The sequence below is a fragment of the Callorhinus ursinus genome, unplaced genomic scaffold, assembly GCF_003265705.2.
Source record: "Callorhinus ursinus isolate GAN/ISIS: 27379988/994484 unplaced genomic scaffold, GSC_fseal_2.0 scaffold8, whole genome shotgun sequence".
NCBI lineage: Eukaryota > Metazoa > Chordata > Mammalia > Carnivora > Otariidae > Callorhinus > Callorhinus ursinus.
Window position 1 is genome coordinate 48798203 of NW_027397070.1, and position 13441 is coordinate 48811643.

Here is a 13441-nt window from a genome sequence, read left to right on the forward strand (position 1 = left end):
AAGTATCCGTGGCTCGAGAGGGGCAGAGGCCCCGGGGGTAGGGCATGAGTGCAAGGGTGTGCCCAGGGCCCAACCCCAGGTGTGACCTCACCCCCGTCTCCGCTCTCTGTCCCAAGCAGATGTACGTGGCCACTGTGCTGCAGGAGCCAGAGATGAACCTGTCCCCCGCCTCCTCCCCCGCTCGGCACACTTACGGCACCATAAACAGACAGCCGGAGGAGGGAGAAGAGGAGAATGGCGTGAGGGGCTTTGCACAGGAGCTGGGCTCCGCCCAGTTCCAGGAAGGGCTGGAACTGGAGGGCCAGAGCCAGTACCACTGACCAGGACCGGAGGCCTCCACCTGGTGACTCCACGGGACCGGCGGCCAGGGGAGGGCCCAGCAGGGGGAGGCGGGAGGGCCATCCGGACCTCCCCACTGCCTCCTGCAGACTTTGGGAAGGCCCCAACGGAGACATCTGCACCCCGGCTGTTGGCCACATGGAGGCCCCGCCCTGCTGACCAGCTCGAATGGGAGGTGCTGGGCAGTGCAGAGGGACCCGGATGGGATGGAGGCTACAGGCGGGCACCACATCTCGGGAAAGGTGGCTGAAGCGCTGGGCACAGAGACTGCAGGCTGAGGGACCTTCCTGGGGTCAGAGTGGAGAAGATGTGCGTAGAGGAGGGGGCAGAAAGACGCCCACTGAAGACTCTCCAGGGTCTCTGCCACCCTTTTACCAGCTGCCCTGCCAAGGAGCTTCCACAGCTGCCCCGCCCCCGGTCCCCAGCCCGACTCTGATCCCGCCCCTGCGGTCTGAGGAAGCACAGGTGTGTGTGCTGGGCCTGATCAAGCACATCCCCTGCGAGGGGATCACCCAGAGCAAGGAGCAGCTGAGACCCTTCCTAGTCCTCTGCCCCTCGGCGGATATCCCTGGGAGCAGCAGGGTGGAGACCTTCTCCTTCCTATTCGTGCAAGGGCAGCTGGGACACGATCCCTCGGGGCTCATTAAACGGGACCTGTGTGCATTTTGATGAAGACAACCTTGGCTGGTTACTACAAGGTGGGAGGGGCAGAGGCAGAATTCATGGAGAGGGGTCTTCTCCCCAGATGCTGGGGGATGGGAAACCAGATACAGCTCCCCAAGCCCCAGGCCTTAATGAGAAGACCCTCAAGGTCAAGGATGTGGCCACTGAAAGTTGTTCCTGCCTCACACCCACCTGAGTGCCTGGGCCCCCAGCATAACCAAGGTGGGCAGCAGCTTAGGGTAAGAAGCCAAAGGCATGGGCCATTCCCTGGCCTCCCGAGCAGGACCCTTCCTGTCTTGGGGCCACCTGCACCCTGCACTGAAGACCACTCAAGTGGCCTCCAGTATGGTCCTGGCCCAGACACTGCAGACACCCTGCCGGGCATGCGGTGGGGGTGGGGGCTGTGTCCTCCACAGAGAAGCCTTTTCTGGTGGAGTAAGGCCGCCTTCCCAGGGCTGCCACTACTCAAGAACTGCAGGAACCGAATCCTGAGTAGGAACAATGCTGGTGACACCCAGCACCTTTGCCATAGTCAGAAGGGTACAGACCTTTGCCTCTGAGGACAGGCCCCCATCAGGACCACCCTGCTGCACAGCAGGGGAGGACACAGAAAAGGGCTGGCTGAGGCCTCAGTGGACCAGAAGGAGCCAAGTCAAAAGGGGTCTGCGTGCTCTAGACCTCTCCTGAGCTCCCTCCTCCAAGGGTCTGTGTCCCTGCAGCCCACCTGCAGGAAGTCGGCCCCACGCTCACCTCACCTGAGCCTTTCCTACCAGGTCCCAGGCATATGGGTGCCCCTGAACTCAGACCACCTGGGGCTCACCCCTGCTCCACCTGTGCCCACATCTCAGCTGCAGAAGCTCCAGGCTTCACTTCGAAATAGCGCCCAAGAGGCAAACATTGCCATAGCCCCAGGGCTTGGCCCAGACCTTGGTGTGAGGGATCTTTCCAGAGAGCTTGAGTCAGCTCAGGAGGTGGCAGTTTCTCCCACTCCTTGTCCAGCTAGGAAGGAAATTATACCCAGCCTCATGATCCCAGGCCCCTCCTAGCATTTCACCAGCCAACAAAGAGAAGGGTCCTTTCCAGAGCAGTGGTCCGGGCGGGCCCCAACAGGGAGCTCTGCCCATGCCATGAGGAGGTGGCCAGCTCCGGGCCCTCCCCGGCCCCCAGAAGGTATGTTTGGTGTGCGTGTGGCTTTCCTACCAGAAGCTGGCCTGCAGGCTCTCCTTCACTGGGCACTACTTGCTGGCGCCTGCCCCCCATCCCCGCAGCCCCTGCTGGACTATTCCTGCCGCTTCTGCCACTGTCCCTCCTCTGTCCCCTGCCCACCCAGCAGCCTCTGGACGCTGCATGTGGAAAGGGTCCCAACAGATTACATGGCAGCATGGCTGGGGGCTTGCCCCTCTGCATGTGGGCCAAGTGCAGTTGGTTCTGAGAGAAGACCGTGCGAATGTTGGGAAAGTTCCAGAATCCTTTCACTTCTCAACTCTTTTTGGAGACACCCTCCCCTGCTCTCCCAGCTGCTCAACCTTCATGGTCACTGTGAAGGCAGGGTGGGCATGCTTTGGCTCCTTCCACGCCACATCGAGGCCCCCTCTCCCAGCACCTCCCCTCGGGCCTGCCCTCTCAGCCCACACTTGGCTCACCCACTGGCCTCCACCCACCACCGTCTGACCCCATCCCCCAGCCCACCTCCCAGCTGTCCTTCCCCAGCCTTCCACCGAAGCACAGCCTTTCAGACTTGATTCTTTCTGGAGGGGGCTGCCTCTGAGGGAACCCAGGATTGCCTAGAGCCTCTAAGAAGCGCCCCCACTGGGTCAAGAGTACCTCCATGCCTGCCTGCCTCTTCCTCAGATGCTTCCGGAAGCAAAGTGCCTATCAGCAGCATTGCATCCTCTGGGGCCCCCCGGCGTGGGGTGTGGACTTCCCTTGGCCACCACCACTAAAGGAATGTGCCAGAATGCCGAACCTTCTTGTTATTAATGCTATGACTGTGCCTTGAATAAACAAGTCCTCCCAACCTCTGCTGGCTTGTGCCTCTGCATCTGGACCGGCCCAGCAGGGTCTCCCCCTCCTGGAAGGAGCCAGAGCTGCTCAGGGATGGACCTCCCTGAGGTTGCCAGGCTGGAGCATCAGACCTTGCTTCATGCCTTTAGTCCCCGAGGCCTTCCCAGGCCCCTGTCCTCGAGGGGGAAGGCCCGACAAGCGCTGCCCAGTCTGCTGGAGGGACAGGGGGGATCTGCCTCACTCATTCTGCTGCGGGTGCCCTCAGAGCCGCCTGGGCGGGAGCAGAGGACTCCCCGGTCCGGGAGCCACCCATGGAGTCGCTGAGCAGCCTCCCCGGGCAGCAGAAGCCCCAGGGTGAGTGCTGGCCCCCCTGAGTGGGCCGTTGGCTAGAAGAGCTGCTGGGCCTGAAAAGATGAAGATTTCAGGGGGAGGCCACCAGAACAAGTAGCAGACAGGGCTCAGGTCTGCGCCGGCCTTGGGAGGCAGCACGAGGGCAGGGGGGAGGTGGGCCTTGGGCCGGAGGGGCTGCCAGGTCAGGCCTGAGTTGGGTACGGAACACCCTCTCACAAAGGCTAGTTACATCTGTTGTTGTTCTCGAAGTTGGGGGAAAATTCGCTGCTTGTGGGCGGGGAGGTGTCCTGGCCTAGGAGACCGAAGTTCCGGCCTTCCTGCAGCAGCTCCATGCCCCTAGGCCAGTCCCGAAACCAGGGGTAGAAGGACAGCTGCTCTGTCTTACTACTGAGCGGAGCAGACTCAGCCGGGGGACAGAGGGAGCGAGGCCGCAGGGGGAGGCCTCCCCTCACCTTTCCCTGGGAAGACAGGACGGTCTCGGGGTGGGCTGATGGCTGCTATCGGGCCAGGGACCTTTTCCTGGGATCTTCAAAGCCTTGCCACAACAGCTGCCTCTCAGGCTCTCCTCGACAGCCTCCAGCATCCCCCAGATCACAGGCCCTGGGCCATTCCTTGGTTCAGCGGACATTTCAGGGGCTTTGCTCAGGGAAAGACAGACAAAGAAGCTGCGGAGGGTGGGCTCTAGCCCCAGCCACGTCAAGTCCGAAAAGGAGGGTGGGGTTGGTCCTTCTGCTCTGTATCAGCAGGCCAACAGGACTGGAGGCCTAGAAGGTCCATAGAGCGGGGCTGGCACAGGCCAAGAGGGAGGCCCAGGTCCCCGATCGGACAGGGCTGTGCCCACCGGGGCACCAGAGCCCGACAGCACTCTGGGCCGCGCTTTGCAGGATTGCGGAGGAAGTAGGAGGGCACTGGGCTCTGGGAGGCTCTGCCTGGAGGCCAAACTTCGGGGTGGTCTCGGGCTCCTCCAGGGCTGGCTCCCCACAAGCTAATCTCGTTGTCGTCATGCTGGGAGCTCAGGTCTGTCCTGAACACTCCGAGCTGACCAGAGCCGGGTTCCTGAGTCGGCTCTGGGGCAGGCCCCGGGGGAGCTGGGGGAGCTGGTTTACAGGACGGCCCCTGGGCCCAGACAGTCCGGCAGATCTCCAGCTGCAGACGCTGTAGTTCTCCATCCTGGCTGCAGGTGAGAGTCTCCTGGGAGATTTTAAACAATCCCAGGATCCACGCCCCATCCCCAAACAACCCAAAATTTCTGGGGTGGGGCCCAGGCATCCCTATTTTACAAAAGCCCCCCAGGTGACTCTAGTGTCCGGGAGGGTTGAGAGGGCAAGGTGCCTATGGACGAGGAAAACAATCACAGCCTGACATCCCCCCAGAAGAGGGGGAGCTGGTCTTGGCACCTCACGCTGTGTCTCACCTTGGGGAGTATAGGCCTGCAGCCCGTACCTAAGTCCAAAGCCACAGGCTGGCAAGGCCTCCAGGGAGCTCAAATGTCAGGTGCGGGTAGGTCATCAGCAGCCTCAAACGTTTGTCTTCTGTCTCCGAAGCGATTAATACCTAGCGCTGGCACAACTTCCATTATAATCATCTTACTTTATAATGAGGACTGCTGTTTGGGCTGGAGAGATGCACACGGGCCCTCAAGGATCACTTCTGGCTACCATGTCCCCATCAGCAAGCCCGAAGAATCACTGCTGCTCTTCCCTCTGAACACAGAGCCCAAAGTGGCTTTCACGGCAGCCTTCTCATTGGGGTTGCAAGAGATTGTAAGTGCAATAAGCCAACGTACATGGCAGATGTCAGCAGGGTCAAGTGCTTTGAAGAAGGGTGAGGAATGACTGCAGATGGGGAGGATCTGGAAGGAGCTGTTCTGTGGATGAGACATGGGGGCGCGTATGGGCTGCATGGAGGGGCTGCAGGGCAGATCTGGAGGGAATAAATACAGGATCCCGTGCAGGGGGGCGGCTGGAGCGTGCAGCAGTGTGAGGCCGTCTGGGAGGGCAGCAGGACCCTGGGCTTTACTCCAGCGACATGGAGGCTACTGGAGGATTCGGAATGGGGGAGAGATGTGATCACCTTAGGCTCCGAGGCGATGGCTGCAGCCTCTGGGTGGGGACAAGGTGGAGGAGAAATCCCGTCAGGGCTCTGCTGGGGGCATCCAGTGAGAGGCCATGGTAGCTCAGACAAGAATGGGGCAGGGAATGAGGAGAGGGATGGAGAAGTTCGGAACAGGTCTGAGGACTCATGGACAGATTAGATGGGGCATCTGAGAGAAAGCAAGGAAGTGTGGATGGCTCCCGGTTCTTCTGTCTGAATAGCTGGGTAAACTGGTTTACCAAGGCAGAGGATGCTGGAAGGAGCAGTTCGGGGAAGATACCAGGCTCTACTTTGGTGGTGTTACACTTGAAATGCCTAGTAAGGACGTTGGGCAGGGGGCTGGATACGAGTCTGGAGTGGGGGGGCGTTAGGCTGGAGAGGAGACCTGGAGTCATCAGCATCTGGGGTGTTTAAATCACGGGACCAGCTGGGACCTGCGCAGGAGGCCAGAGGAGGTCCAGGGGAAATGGGAGGGGAATCTGCAGGGAGAACGAGGAACGAGCATTGAGGAAGGAGGAAAACCAGGAGTCCCTGGCGTCTGCAATCCAAGGGAAGAGGACTCAGAAAGCAAGCAGGCAGCTCCCAGGGCTAAGCACACTTGACAGTGATAACAGGGCACAGAGGAGTGAGTTCAAAGACGCTCCGAGAAAGCATCAGCCAAGTCAGAATGCTGGAGATGCCACTGGACAAGTGAACTGGTTTCTCCCACAAATCAAAAGCCTGGGACAGGGGCGGGCTGAGAATGAGAAGGTTAAGAGACCCAACCAGAAGCAATGTGTGGTCCTTGACTGAATGAACCACCTGCAAAAGACATCGGGGGACCTGGAAGAAGCCCAAGCATTAGGCGATGCTGAGAGACACTGCTCATCTTGGCAGGTATGTTGACGGCGTGGATTAAGGGGGAAAAGGTATCAGCCACATGTTCCCAAGGAAGACTACAGGTGAAAGAGCACAACGACGTCTTAGATTCAGTTTTAAAACTCTCCAGCAGGGGCGCCTGGCTGGCCCGGTTGTGAACCGTCCGCCTTGGCTCCGGTCATGATCCCGGGGTCCTGGAGCCTGCTTCACCCTCTCCCTCTGCCTCTCCCCCCATAACGAGGCTCCAGCTGGGAGCTAGGGAGGCCCTGGTGGCACCAGCAACATTGGTCTTGGCTGAGAAAACCGAAGGCTCGGGGCAAGGGCAGGGGGCCGGGTATAAGCATTCACAGCCCGGCTCTAGGGCCCCACAAGCCTGTTCACGCGAGGCCCACTCTTGATGCTGCTGCTCGTCCCCACGTCCCTGGCTGGGTCTCCACCCCCATCTGCCCGATCCTCCTGACCACACACACACACTCACACACACTCACACATGCTCATACTTGCTCTTCAACTCCAGTGTACACCCCAGGTAAACCCATTTAATCTCCTTAAAAAAGCCCACTCTGGGATTGGCACCTGCCCATCCAGGGAGGTTCGAGAAGCTTTCCTCAGAGACCTATGACTCTTTGGTGCCTCTTCCTGCTGTCCTGGCACCTGGCCCACTCCTCTCCCTGGCCTCACCTTGTCCCCCAGGAGGTGGGCTCCCAGACTCCTCACCAGTGAACTGCTTCAGCCCGTGGATTAGTGTGGGTGTGTGTTGTAACAAAACAACCCCAAATGTATAATGACACAAACACAATAGAAGTTTGTGTCTCTTTCCTATAAAATTCAAAATGGGTGAGTCCTCATTCCACAGGCTGGAGAAGTTCCTGGGTCCTTCCAGGCACTTCTGATTAGTGGGTGCTCTCCTCCAAGCAGCAATTCATGGACCCAGCCTCCTTCTACCTTGTGGCTCTGCCACCTTCAACACACGGCCCTCCTCAATGTCACTGTAAGATCTGTGTCAGGCTAGTGGACGGATGACAGAGCACAGAGGAGCATGCAGGAGTTTTAGGGGGTCAGGTCTAGAAGTGGCGCACATGTCCACGCATTCCATTGGCCAGAACTCGGTCACATGCCCCACCTAATTGCAAAGGAGGCTGGGAAATGTAGTCTGGCTGTGTGCCCAAGAGAAAGAAGAACTGAGTTTGGTGCCCTGCTGCCAGCCAGTTTCCATTACAGACCCCTAGCTCCATCTCCACCACCGGCTTCTGGCCTTCTCCGAGCCTCTCCTTTCTTTTATACCCACCCTGGCCTTGGCCCTCCTGACCCCATCCTCCCACCCTGCCCTAAGTCCCCTGCCCTGCAGCTTCATCTGGCCACAAGCCAACACCCAGGAAAGGACCAGTCCCAGCAGGTCAGAGAGGCACACAGAACAGGTTTATTCCTCATGAGTTTATACAACCACGGCAGGGAGCAGAAGGTAAAAGTGCAGACAGCTCAGGGCGAGGGTGGAGGGCCTCCCCTGCCACACTCTCTTCTCTCCAGCAGCCTACATCCAGGCACACACCAGGTATTGAACGTGGGGAGCTGTGGCCCCACAGTCCACGTGAGCAGCGGCAGAAAGGAGGCTGGGGGGAGATAAGCCCAGCCCTGCAGGAGGGGTGGTGAAGAACAGCCACCGGAACTCAGGCCTCTCTGGAATGAAATCACGCCCCCTTCCTTGCGCTCCCCCGCCCGCGCCCCCCGCCCCCAGCTGGCTAGCCGGTTCCTGCAGAGAGTGGTACTAGTGGTACTAAAGGAGCTCCGAGCAGCAGCCTGAATGGGGGAACAGGAACAGGACACGGCAAAAGAAAAACTACGCTGGCAGGCGCATCTGAGACCCAGATGAGGTCCGCTCTCCCGTCCTCAGCGTCTCCCTTGATTATCTGCTCCCACTACCTGGGATTCCACCCTGAAGGCTAACAAAGTCCCTCCTCTTTACTTGTGAAAGGCAGATGCCCCTGGGAGAGAAAAGCATGGAAAGCAGGCGAAATGGGAAGGTGCCCGAAGCTCTGCCTCCCACTCCCCTGGTTGGCCCGGGCCCACCTGACGAGGGTAGGTGACAAGCACCCATGCTCTCAGAGCTCTCCACCTTCCCAGCGCCATGCCACCTCTGTGGCCACACACTGCCCCTGTCCTAGCACAGGAGGGATGCCAGAGGGAAGAGATGGCAGGCAGGGGAGAGGCTACTAGGGGTCGGGGAAATCCAGAATTTCCTTCCTTCCTGAAGGAAAAGCCACCCCCGTCTCACTTGGAGGTGAGGGGGACGGAGACCCAGTCCTGCTCTATCACCTCTCCCGGACAGCCAAGGGGACAAGGACCAAGATGCAGGGAGGCCTAAGGGAGCCTGGGCTACCACAGACACAGAGCAACAGACAGACACAGACCGATGGGGGCCGCCAGCTGGAGGCTGCCGGGCAGGGGCCGCCTCTTACTTGCCATCCCAGCCTCGACTCATGGCCTGTACCACGGCCCCATAGAGTTGGCTCCAGGCGGCCCGCACGGCTGGTGTGAACGCGGGGCCCAGGCACTTCTCCAGCATGTAGAGCAGGGACTCACCCACCGTCTGTAGAGGCAAGTGGCACCTTGTCATTCCTGAAGGCGGGAAGGCATCGCTCCATTCCACAGGTGAGAAAACTCAGGCCCGGACCTTTCTTCTCTCCTGCACAGGGTCCATGCTTCCCGAGCAGGATTCTGCCCCAATCCTTGGGGACCCAACTTTCCCCTTAAATGTGAGGTTTCATAGTGAACGAAGCATTTCACTCTACTCCCAGCCTTGCAATCACCCCATGACTGGGGCCAAGGCCTTGTCTGGGAACCCCAGCTCAGAGCAAGCAAAGTCATTGCCCCCAGGCCTCCGTTTCCTCCTCTCCAAGGCAACACTCACGGTGTTAAGAGCCCAGACTCTGAAACTAGACACACCTGAGTTCACTTGCTGATTCCACCATCTATGAGCTGTGTGGCCTTGAGCAGGTTTTGTGACCTCTCTGAGCCTCAGTGGCTTCATCAGTAAAACAGGGAAAGTAAAAGTTCCAACTCATCGGATTGCTGGGACAAGCAAATGAGATCAACCCAGAAAGCTCTTAGCACAGCATCTGTACACAGTAAGCCTTCAAGAATAATAATGGCTCTCATTTGTTATTGTCAGAACAAAATATGGTTTACTTATTCCACAAATAATTACCGGACATCCACTAAAGACCAGGCACCGTACAGATGCTGAAGAGAGAGAGGACAAGACTAACTCGGTCCCTTCCCCGGGGCGCTTACCATCTGGCAAGGTGAGTGGACTTGGGTAGACTTGTCACGTCAGCGGCCCCCAGAGAGCCACACCTCGAGGATTCACGCCCCCTGGGTGGGGTCCCTCCTCCCTGAGCCGTCACCAGGAGGGATGCAAGCAGGGGCCGGGGCTCTGCCCTCTGGGGACTCAGCTGCCACTCTGCAGGGGAGCTCAGCGAGGCCCCCGTATAATGAGACACCACAGGGAAAGAGACCCTGAAGGATGAAGGGCCGCCTTGGATGCAGCAGCCCTAGCTGAGCTCCCGGTTGAGTGCCTCCCGCCCCACCAAGGGCAACGAAACCACTGCCCACACTGAACGCAGAGAAATGAGAAACCATTTGCTTGGGATGGTTTTACACAACAGCGATAGGAAGCTGAGCAGACTGGCTAATCCCAGAGGCTCTTTAACTTTCCATGGTTCTAAGAGAAGCCACACCAGGGAAGAAAAATCGGAGGCTCAGAGAGGTCAAGGCAGTGCCAGGGGTCACACAACACGGCAGTAAAAGCTGCAGCCCCCCAGCCCTAGTCATCTGAGGGTATAGGAATGGGGAGAAAGAACAGACGGACAGGGAGGACCGGGAGAGTGGGGGCCTAGGGTCAGGAAGCGCCCCTTTACCCACCGAGAAGGAGCTGAGCTTCACACCCACTGCACGGTGCTTCTTGCCCAAGCCAGCAAGGTACTCCTCCAGTGAGGACAGGTCCTCTACATTGGTCACTGCAGTGTCAATCACGAGCATCACCTGCCAAGGCCAAAGTAGCAGTGAACCCGAGAGGCCAGAGCAATCCCACCTGCTCACAACCACAGTCCAGAACTGGGGGGGGGGGTCCCAGCCAGGAGTAAGAGAGGTCAACCAGGACCCTCAGTTTCCCAGGATCAGAAATGCAAGGCCATGGGGCTCAGATGGTGGAGTGTGCGACTCTTGTTCTCAGGGTTATAAGTTCGAGCCCCACGCTGGGCGTAGAGATTACTTTAAAAAATAAAATAAAATCTAAAATAAAAAGAAAAGAAATGCAAGGCAATCCGTGTCTACATACGGTAGGCACTCAACATGTGGCCAAACTGCTAATGTTATACTGGGAAAGCAGCTCCTCTCCTCTGAGGGTCCCAAAGCCCTAAACATGGCAGCAGGACAGTGCTGTCTGCCCGAGACAAGGAGAAACTGAGGCACTGTGAGAGTCATGAGCCTCTAAGGGAACCCCAGCTTGTTTGTCATAGGCAGATGGCGCCTGGTGGATCAGGGCCAACAGCACCCTCAGGAGCCTGGGACGGTGCTGAGGGCAAGAGTGGAGCAGGGACCAGCTGGCTGAGGCTCTGCCCAGCTCAGCACAGAGGGCAAGGAGCAGACACCTCTGGGGAGGGGGGGTGGGCAGCAGAAGGGGAATGAGAGCAGGCCAGGGCAGAAGTAACTTCCCCTAGCCCCAGCCTCCCATTCTCTGCCAGGAGGGCGTCCTGCTGGATCTCCAGGCCACTTCACCTCTGCCTCACCTTCCTGATGTGGTCCAGGAACTCGGGGGATGACAGGCAGTCCTCTGGGCTGGAGAACTGGCGACAGTTGTACTGGAAGAGCAGCAGCAGGTCGGGCTCCAGGTCAAACAGCCTGCGTCGGGGAGGCCCAGGCGTCAGCCCTGCTGTCCCTGCACGCCCCAGCCAGTCCCGCGAGCCCTGGCGGCCCAGCTGCCGTGCGGTGGGGGTGGGGAGGCAGGGATTCAGCTGGAAGCCAGGACACACCCTCCAGCCTGGCACTGGCCCCTTTCCCGCCGGCTCCGAGGGGCACCCTGAAAAGAGCAATGAGTCCCAAGGCCTCTCATAGGGCCTCGCATAGAGCAGACCCTCCATAAACAGTTCAGAGGGCTGCGACAGGGGTGGGTCCTCAAATAGGAAAGCCCTTCTCTCTCTTTTCTCTTCTCTGTCTCTGTCTCTCTCTCTCCCTTCCACTCTTGGGTCAGAACCTCCTAGTCTCATTATGTCTGTAGGGACCTGGGCCAGTGATGATAACGGTACTACTAAGAACTCCTTACACTTACTGGACATTGAGTACTTTACATGTGATGTGGTTCACTTATGTATCCCTCACAATCCTAAGCAGTAGATATAACTGTTATCCCAGTCTTATTGAGGAGGAAACACAAGCCCAGAGAGTTTAAGTAACCTACCTACGGTCACACAGCTTGGAAGTAGCAGAACCACAGAGGATCACTAAGTCCACAGAGAAAACAGTGGCACAAGCAGAAGCTCCCAGTCCCTCCTGAGAGGGCTCGTTGGGCTTTTGTGCAGCCCGACAAATGTATTCCCCCTTTGTTTGGGGAGGAGGTTTTGCAAAATCCTCCTCAGAAGTTCTGGGCTGGCTTTGGGAGCTGAAGCTCCTGAGAAACCATGGTGACAGAGCACTGCCTCTGGGGATGGCAGAGGGGTTACCTAGAGACCCTCAAGGTAAGCTTGGAGACTGGCCTCCCTTCCCCTTGGGGTCTGCGCACCCCCTCACCCTTCTCCCCAGCGGTGAGACATGGGGGTCTGTCATCCCTTTGCTGGTGGTTGTCTGGTCCTAGCCCGGTCCTTTCCTCGGAAAGGTTTATCCTTCTGTTGGCTTGCTGGTAGTGTGCACCTCCAGGGCCTGGACCGTGCCCTCCCTCCCGGAGCCCCCGAGGGGCACAGCCTCCCCGCACGAGCCCTTGGGGCACCCCCTTCAGGCACCACCCAAGGACTGAACACTCAGGAGCAGAGCCAGGGAGGGGGCGCAGCGCGGGGACCAGCGCCTGCTGGCCAGAGTGCAAGTAGATCCGCCTGGGAGGACCCCCGCCCGCCCCCGGGGAGTCGCCGCAAGACGCGCCCACCGCTGGGGGAAGGGGGGGAAGCGCAGAAGGGGCTGCGCCACCCGTCGCCGCGCCCGCTCCTCTGGCGCACATCTGGAGGCGCCCGGGCGCCAGGGCAGCGGGCCAACCTTCCCTCCCCTGGCGCCAGCCCAGCCGCCGGGAACCCATTGCGGGCGAGGCACCCCGCCACCCGCACCCCCGGGGCGATCGAGGAGCCCTCACCTGGCGAACAGCACGGCGCCGTGCTCCAGCGGGCTGCGGCTCACCGCCCGCCAGCTCTGCCGGATCAGCTCGGGCTCCGGGCGCTCCATGCTCGCCCGGAGACGCGCGGGGCGCGAGGCTGGGACCCTCGGGGCGCGGGCACCGTCACCGCACGTGCCGCGCCATCTCCGCGGCGACGCGGGCCACTCTGCACCCCCTACGCCCCCCCGCCCCCTCCCCGCCCCAGGTGGAGGCGTCCCGCGTGTCCGCCCGGCTGGCGCTTCCGGGGACCCCGCTCCGGCCGCTGCGCCCTGCGCCCCGCCGCTCCGACAGCGCCCCGCCCCGCGCCGCCCGGCCCCGGGCGCTTTAAAGCAACCGCGGCCCCCGCCCCCCTCCGTCCGTCAAGGCGCTCATCCCTGGGCAACCGGCTGTGGCCAGGGACGACCTGGTGGCCGGGGAAACGCCTGGGCTTCAGAGCCTCACAGAAATCATCGAGCCTCTCTGGGCCTCAGTTTTTCATCCCGAAACCAGTGAGGATTTCGCCACTTTGCTGGTTAGGGCACCAATTGAACTCGATCGCCTTAGGTAGGCTCTGCATGTGCCACCTCTCCGCAAGCTTCCCTCACCTGCTACCTGGAGGCATTAGAGTTTGCCACCCCCTTGGCACAGGTTCTCCTTCCTCCTGCCCCGACGTGGGACCAGGGGATGCGAACACCCGCCTGTGGGACCAGGCTGAGGCTGGAGAGGCACTCTGCCCTACTCTGGGTCTGACTGAAGCATCCCCCACTCCCATCCCTGCACATTGGGGGCCACCAGAGG

At 59.9% G+C, this 13441-nt stretch overlaps 2 protein-coding genes across 4 annotated transcripts in view; one reads left to right on the forward strand and one right to left on the reverse strand.

Annotated features, from left to right (window-relative positions):
* TMEM63C (transmembrane protein 63C) overlaps positions 1-3011 on the forward strand; it is a 41092-nt gene extending 38081 nt beyond the window's left edge. For all 3 annotated transcript variants that reach the window (XM_025870467.2, XM_073895635.1, XM_073895636.1), the window contains exon 23: positions 120-3011. In XM_025870467.2, the coding sequence (XP_025726252.1) occupies positions 120-320 (201 nt within the window). In that variant the 3' untranslated portion in view covers positions 321-3011. The remainder of the gene's footprint in view (positions 1-119) is intronic.
* A 4698-nt stretch (positions 3012-7709) lies between these two features.
* Positions 7710-12901, reverse strand: NGB (neuroglobin). The gene is made up of 4 exons (XM_073895649.1): positions 12644-12901; positions 11097-11208; positions 10231-10350; positions 7710-8896 (listed from the first exon to the last, which is right to left on the reverse strand). Exons 1-4 carry the CDS (start codon positions 12730-12732, stop codon positions 8762-8764), a joined length of 456 nt encoding a protein of 151 aa, XP_073751750.1. The 5' UTR covers positions 12733-12901; the 3' UTR covers positions 7710-8761.
* Positions 12902-13441: the final 540 nt, after the last annotated feature.

Excerpts from the sequence above, each read along its gene's own strand:
- NGB (XM_073895649.1), bottom strand. The coding sequence starts at position 12,732 with ATGGAGCGCCCGGAGCCCGAGCTGATCCGGCAGAGCTGGCGGGCGGTG. Across the intron at positions 11,209-12,643 it reads GGCGCCGTGCTGTTCGCCAG|GCTGTTTGACCTGGAGCCCG; the intron begins GTGAGGGCTCCT and ends TCCCCGACGCAG. Across the intron at positions 10,351-11,096 it reads TCCTGGACCACATCAGGAAG|GTGATGCTCGTGATTGACAC; the intron begins GTGAGGCAGAGG and ends TGGCCTTGGCAG.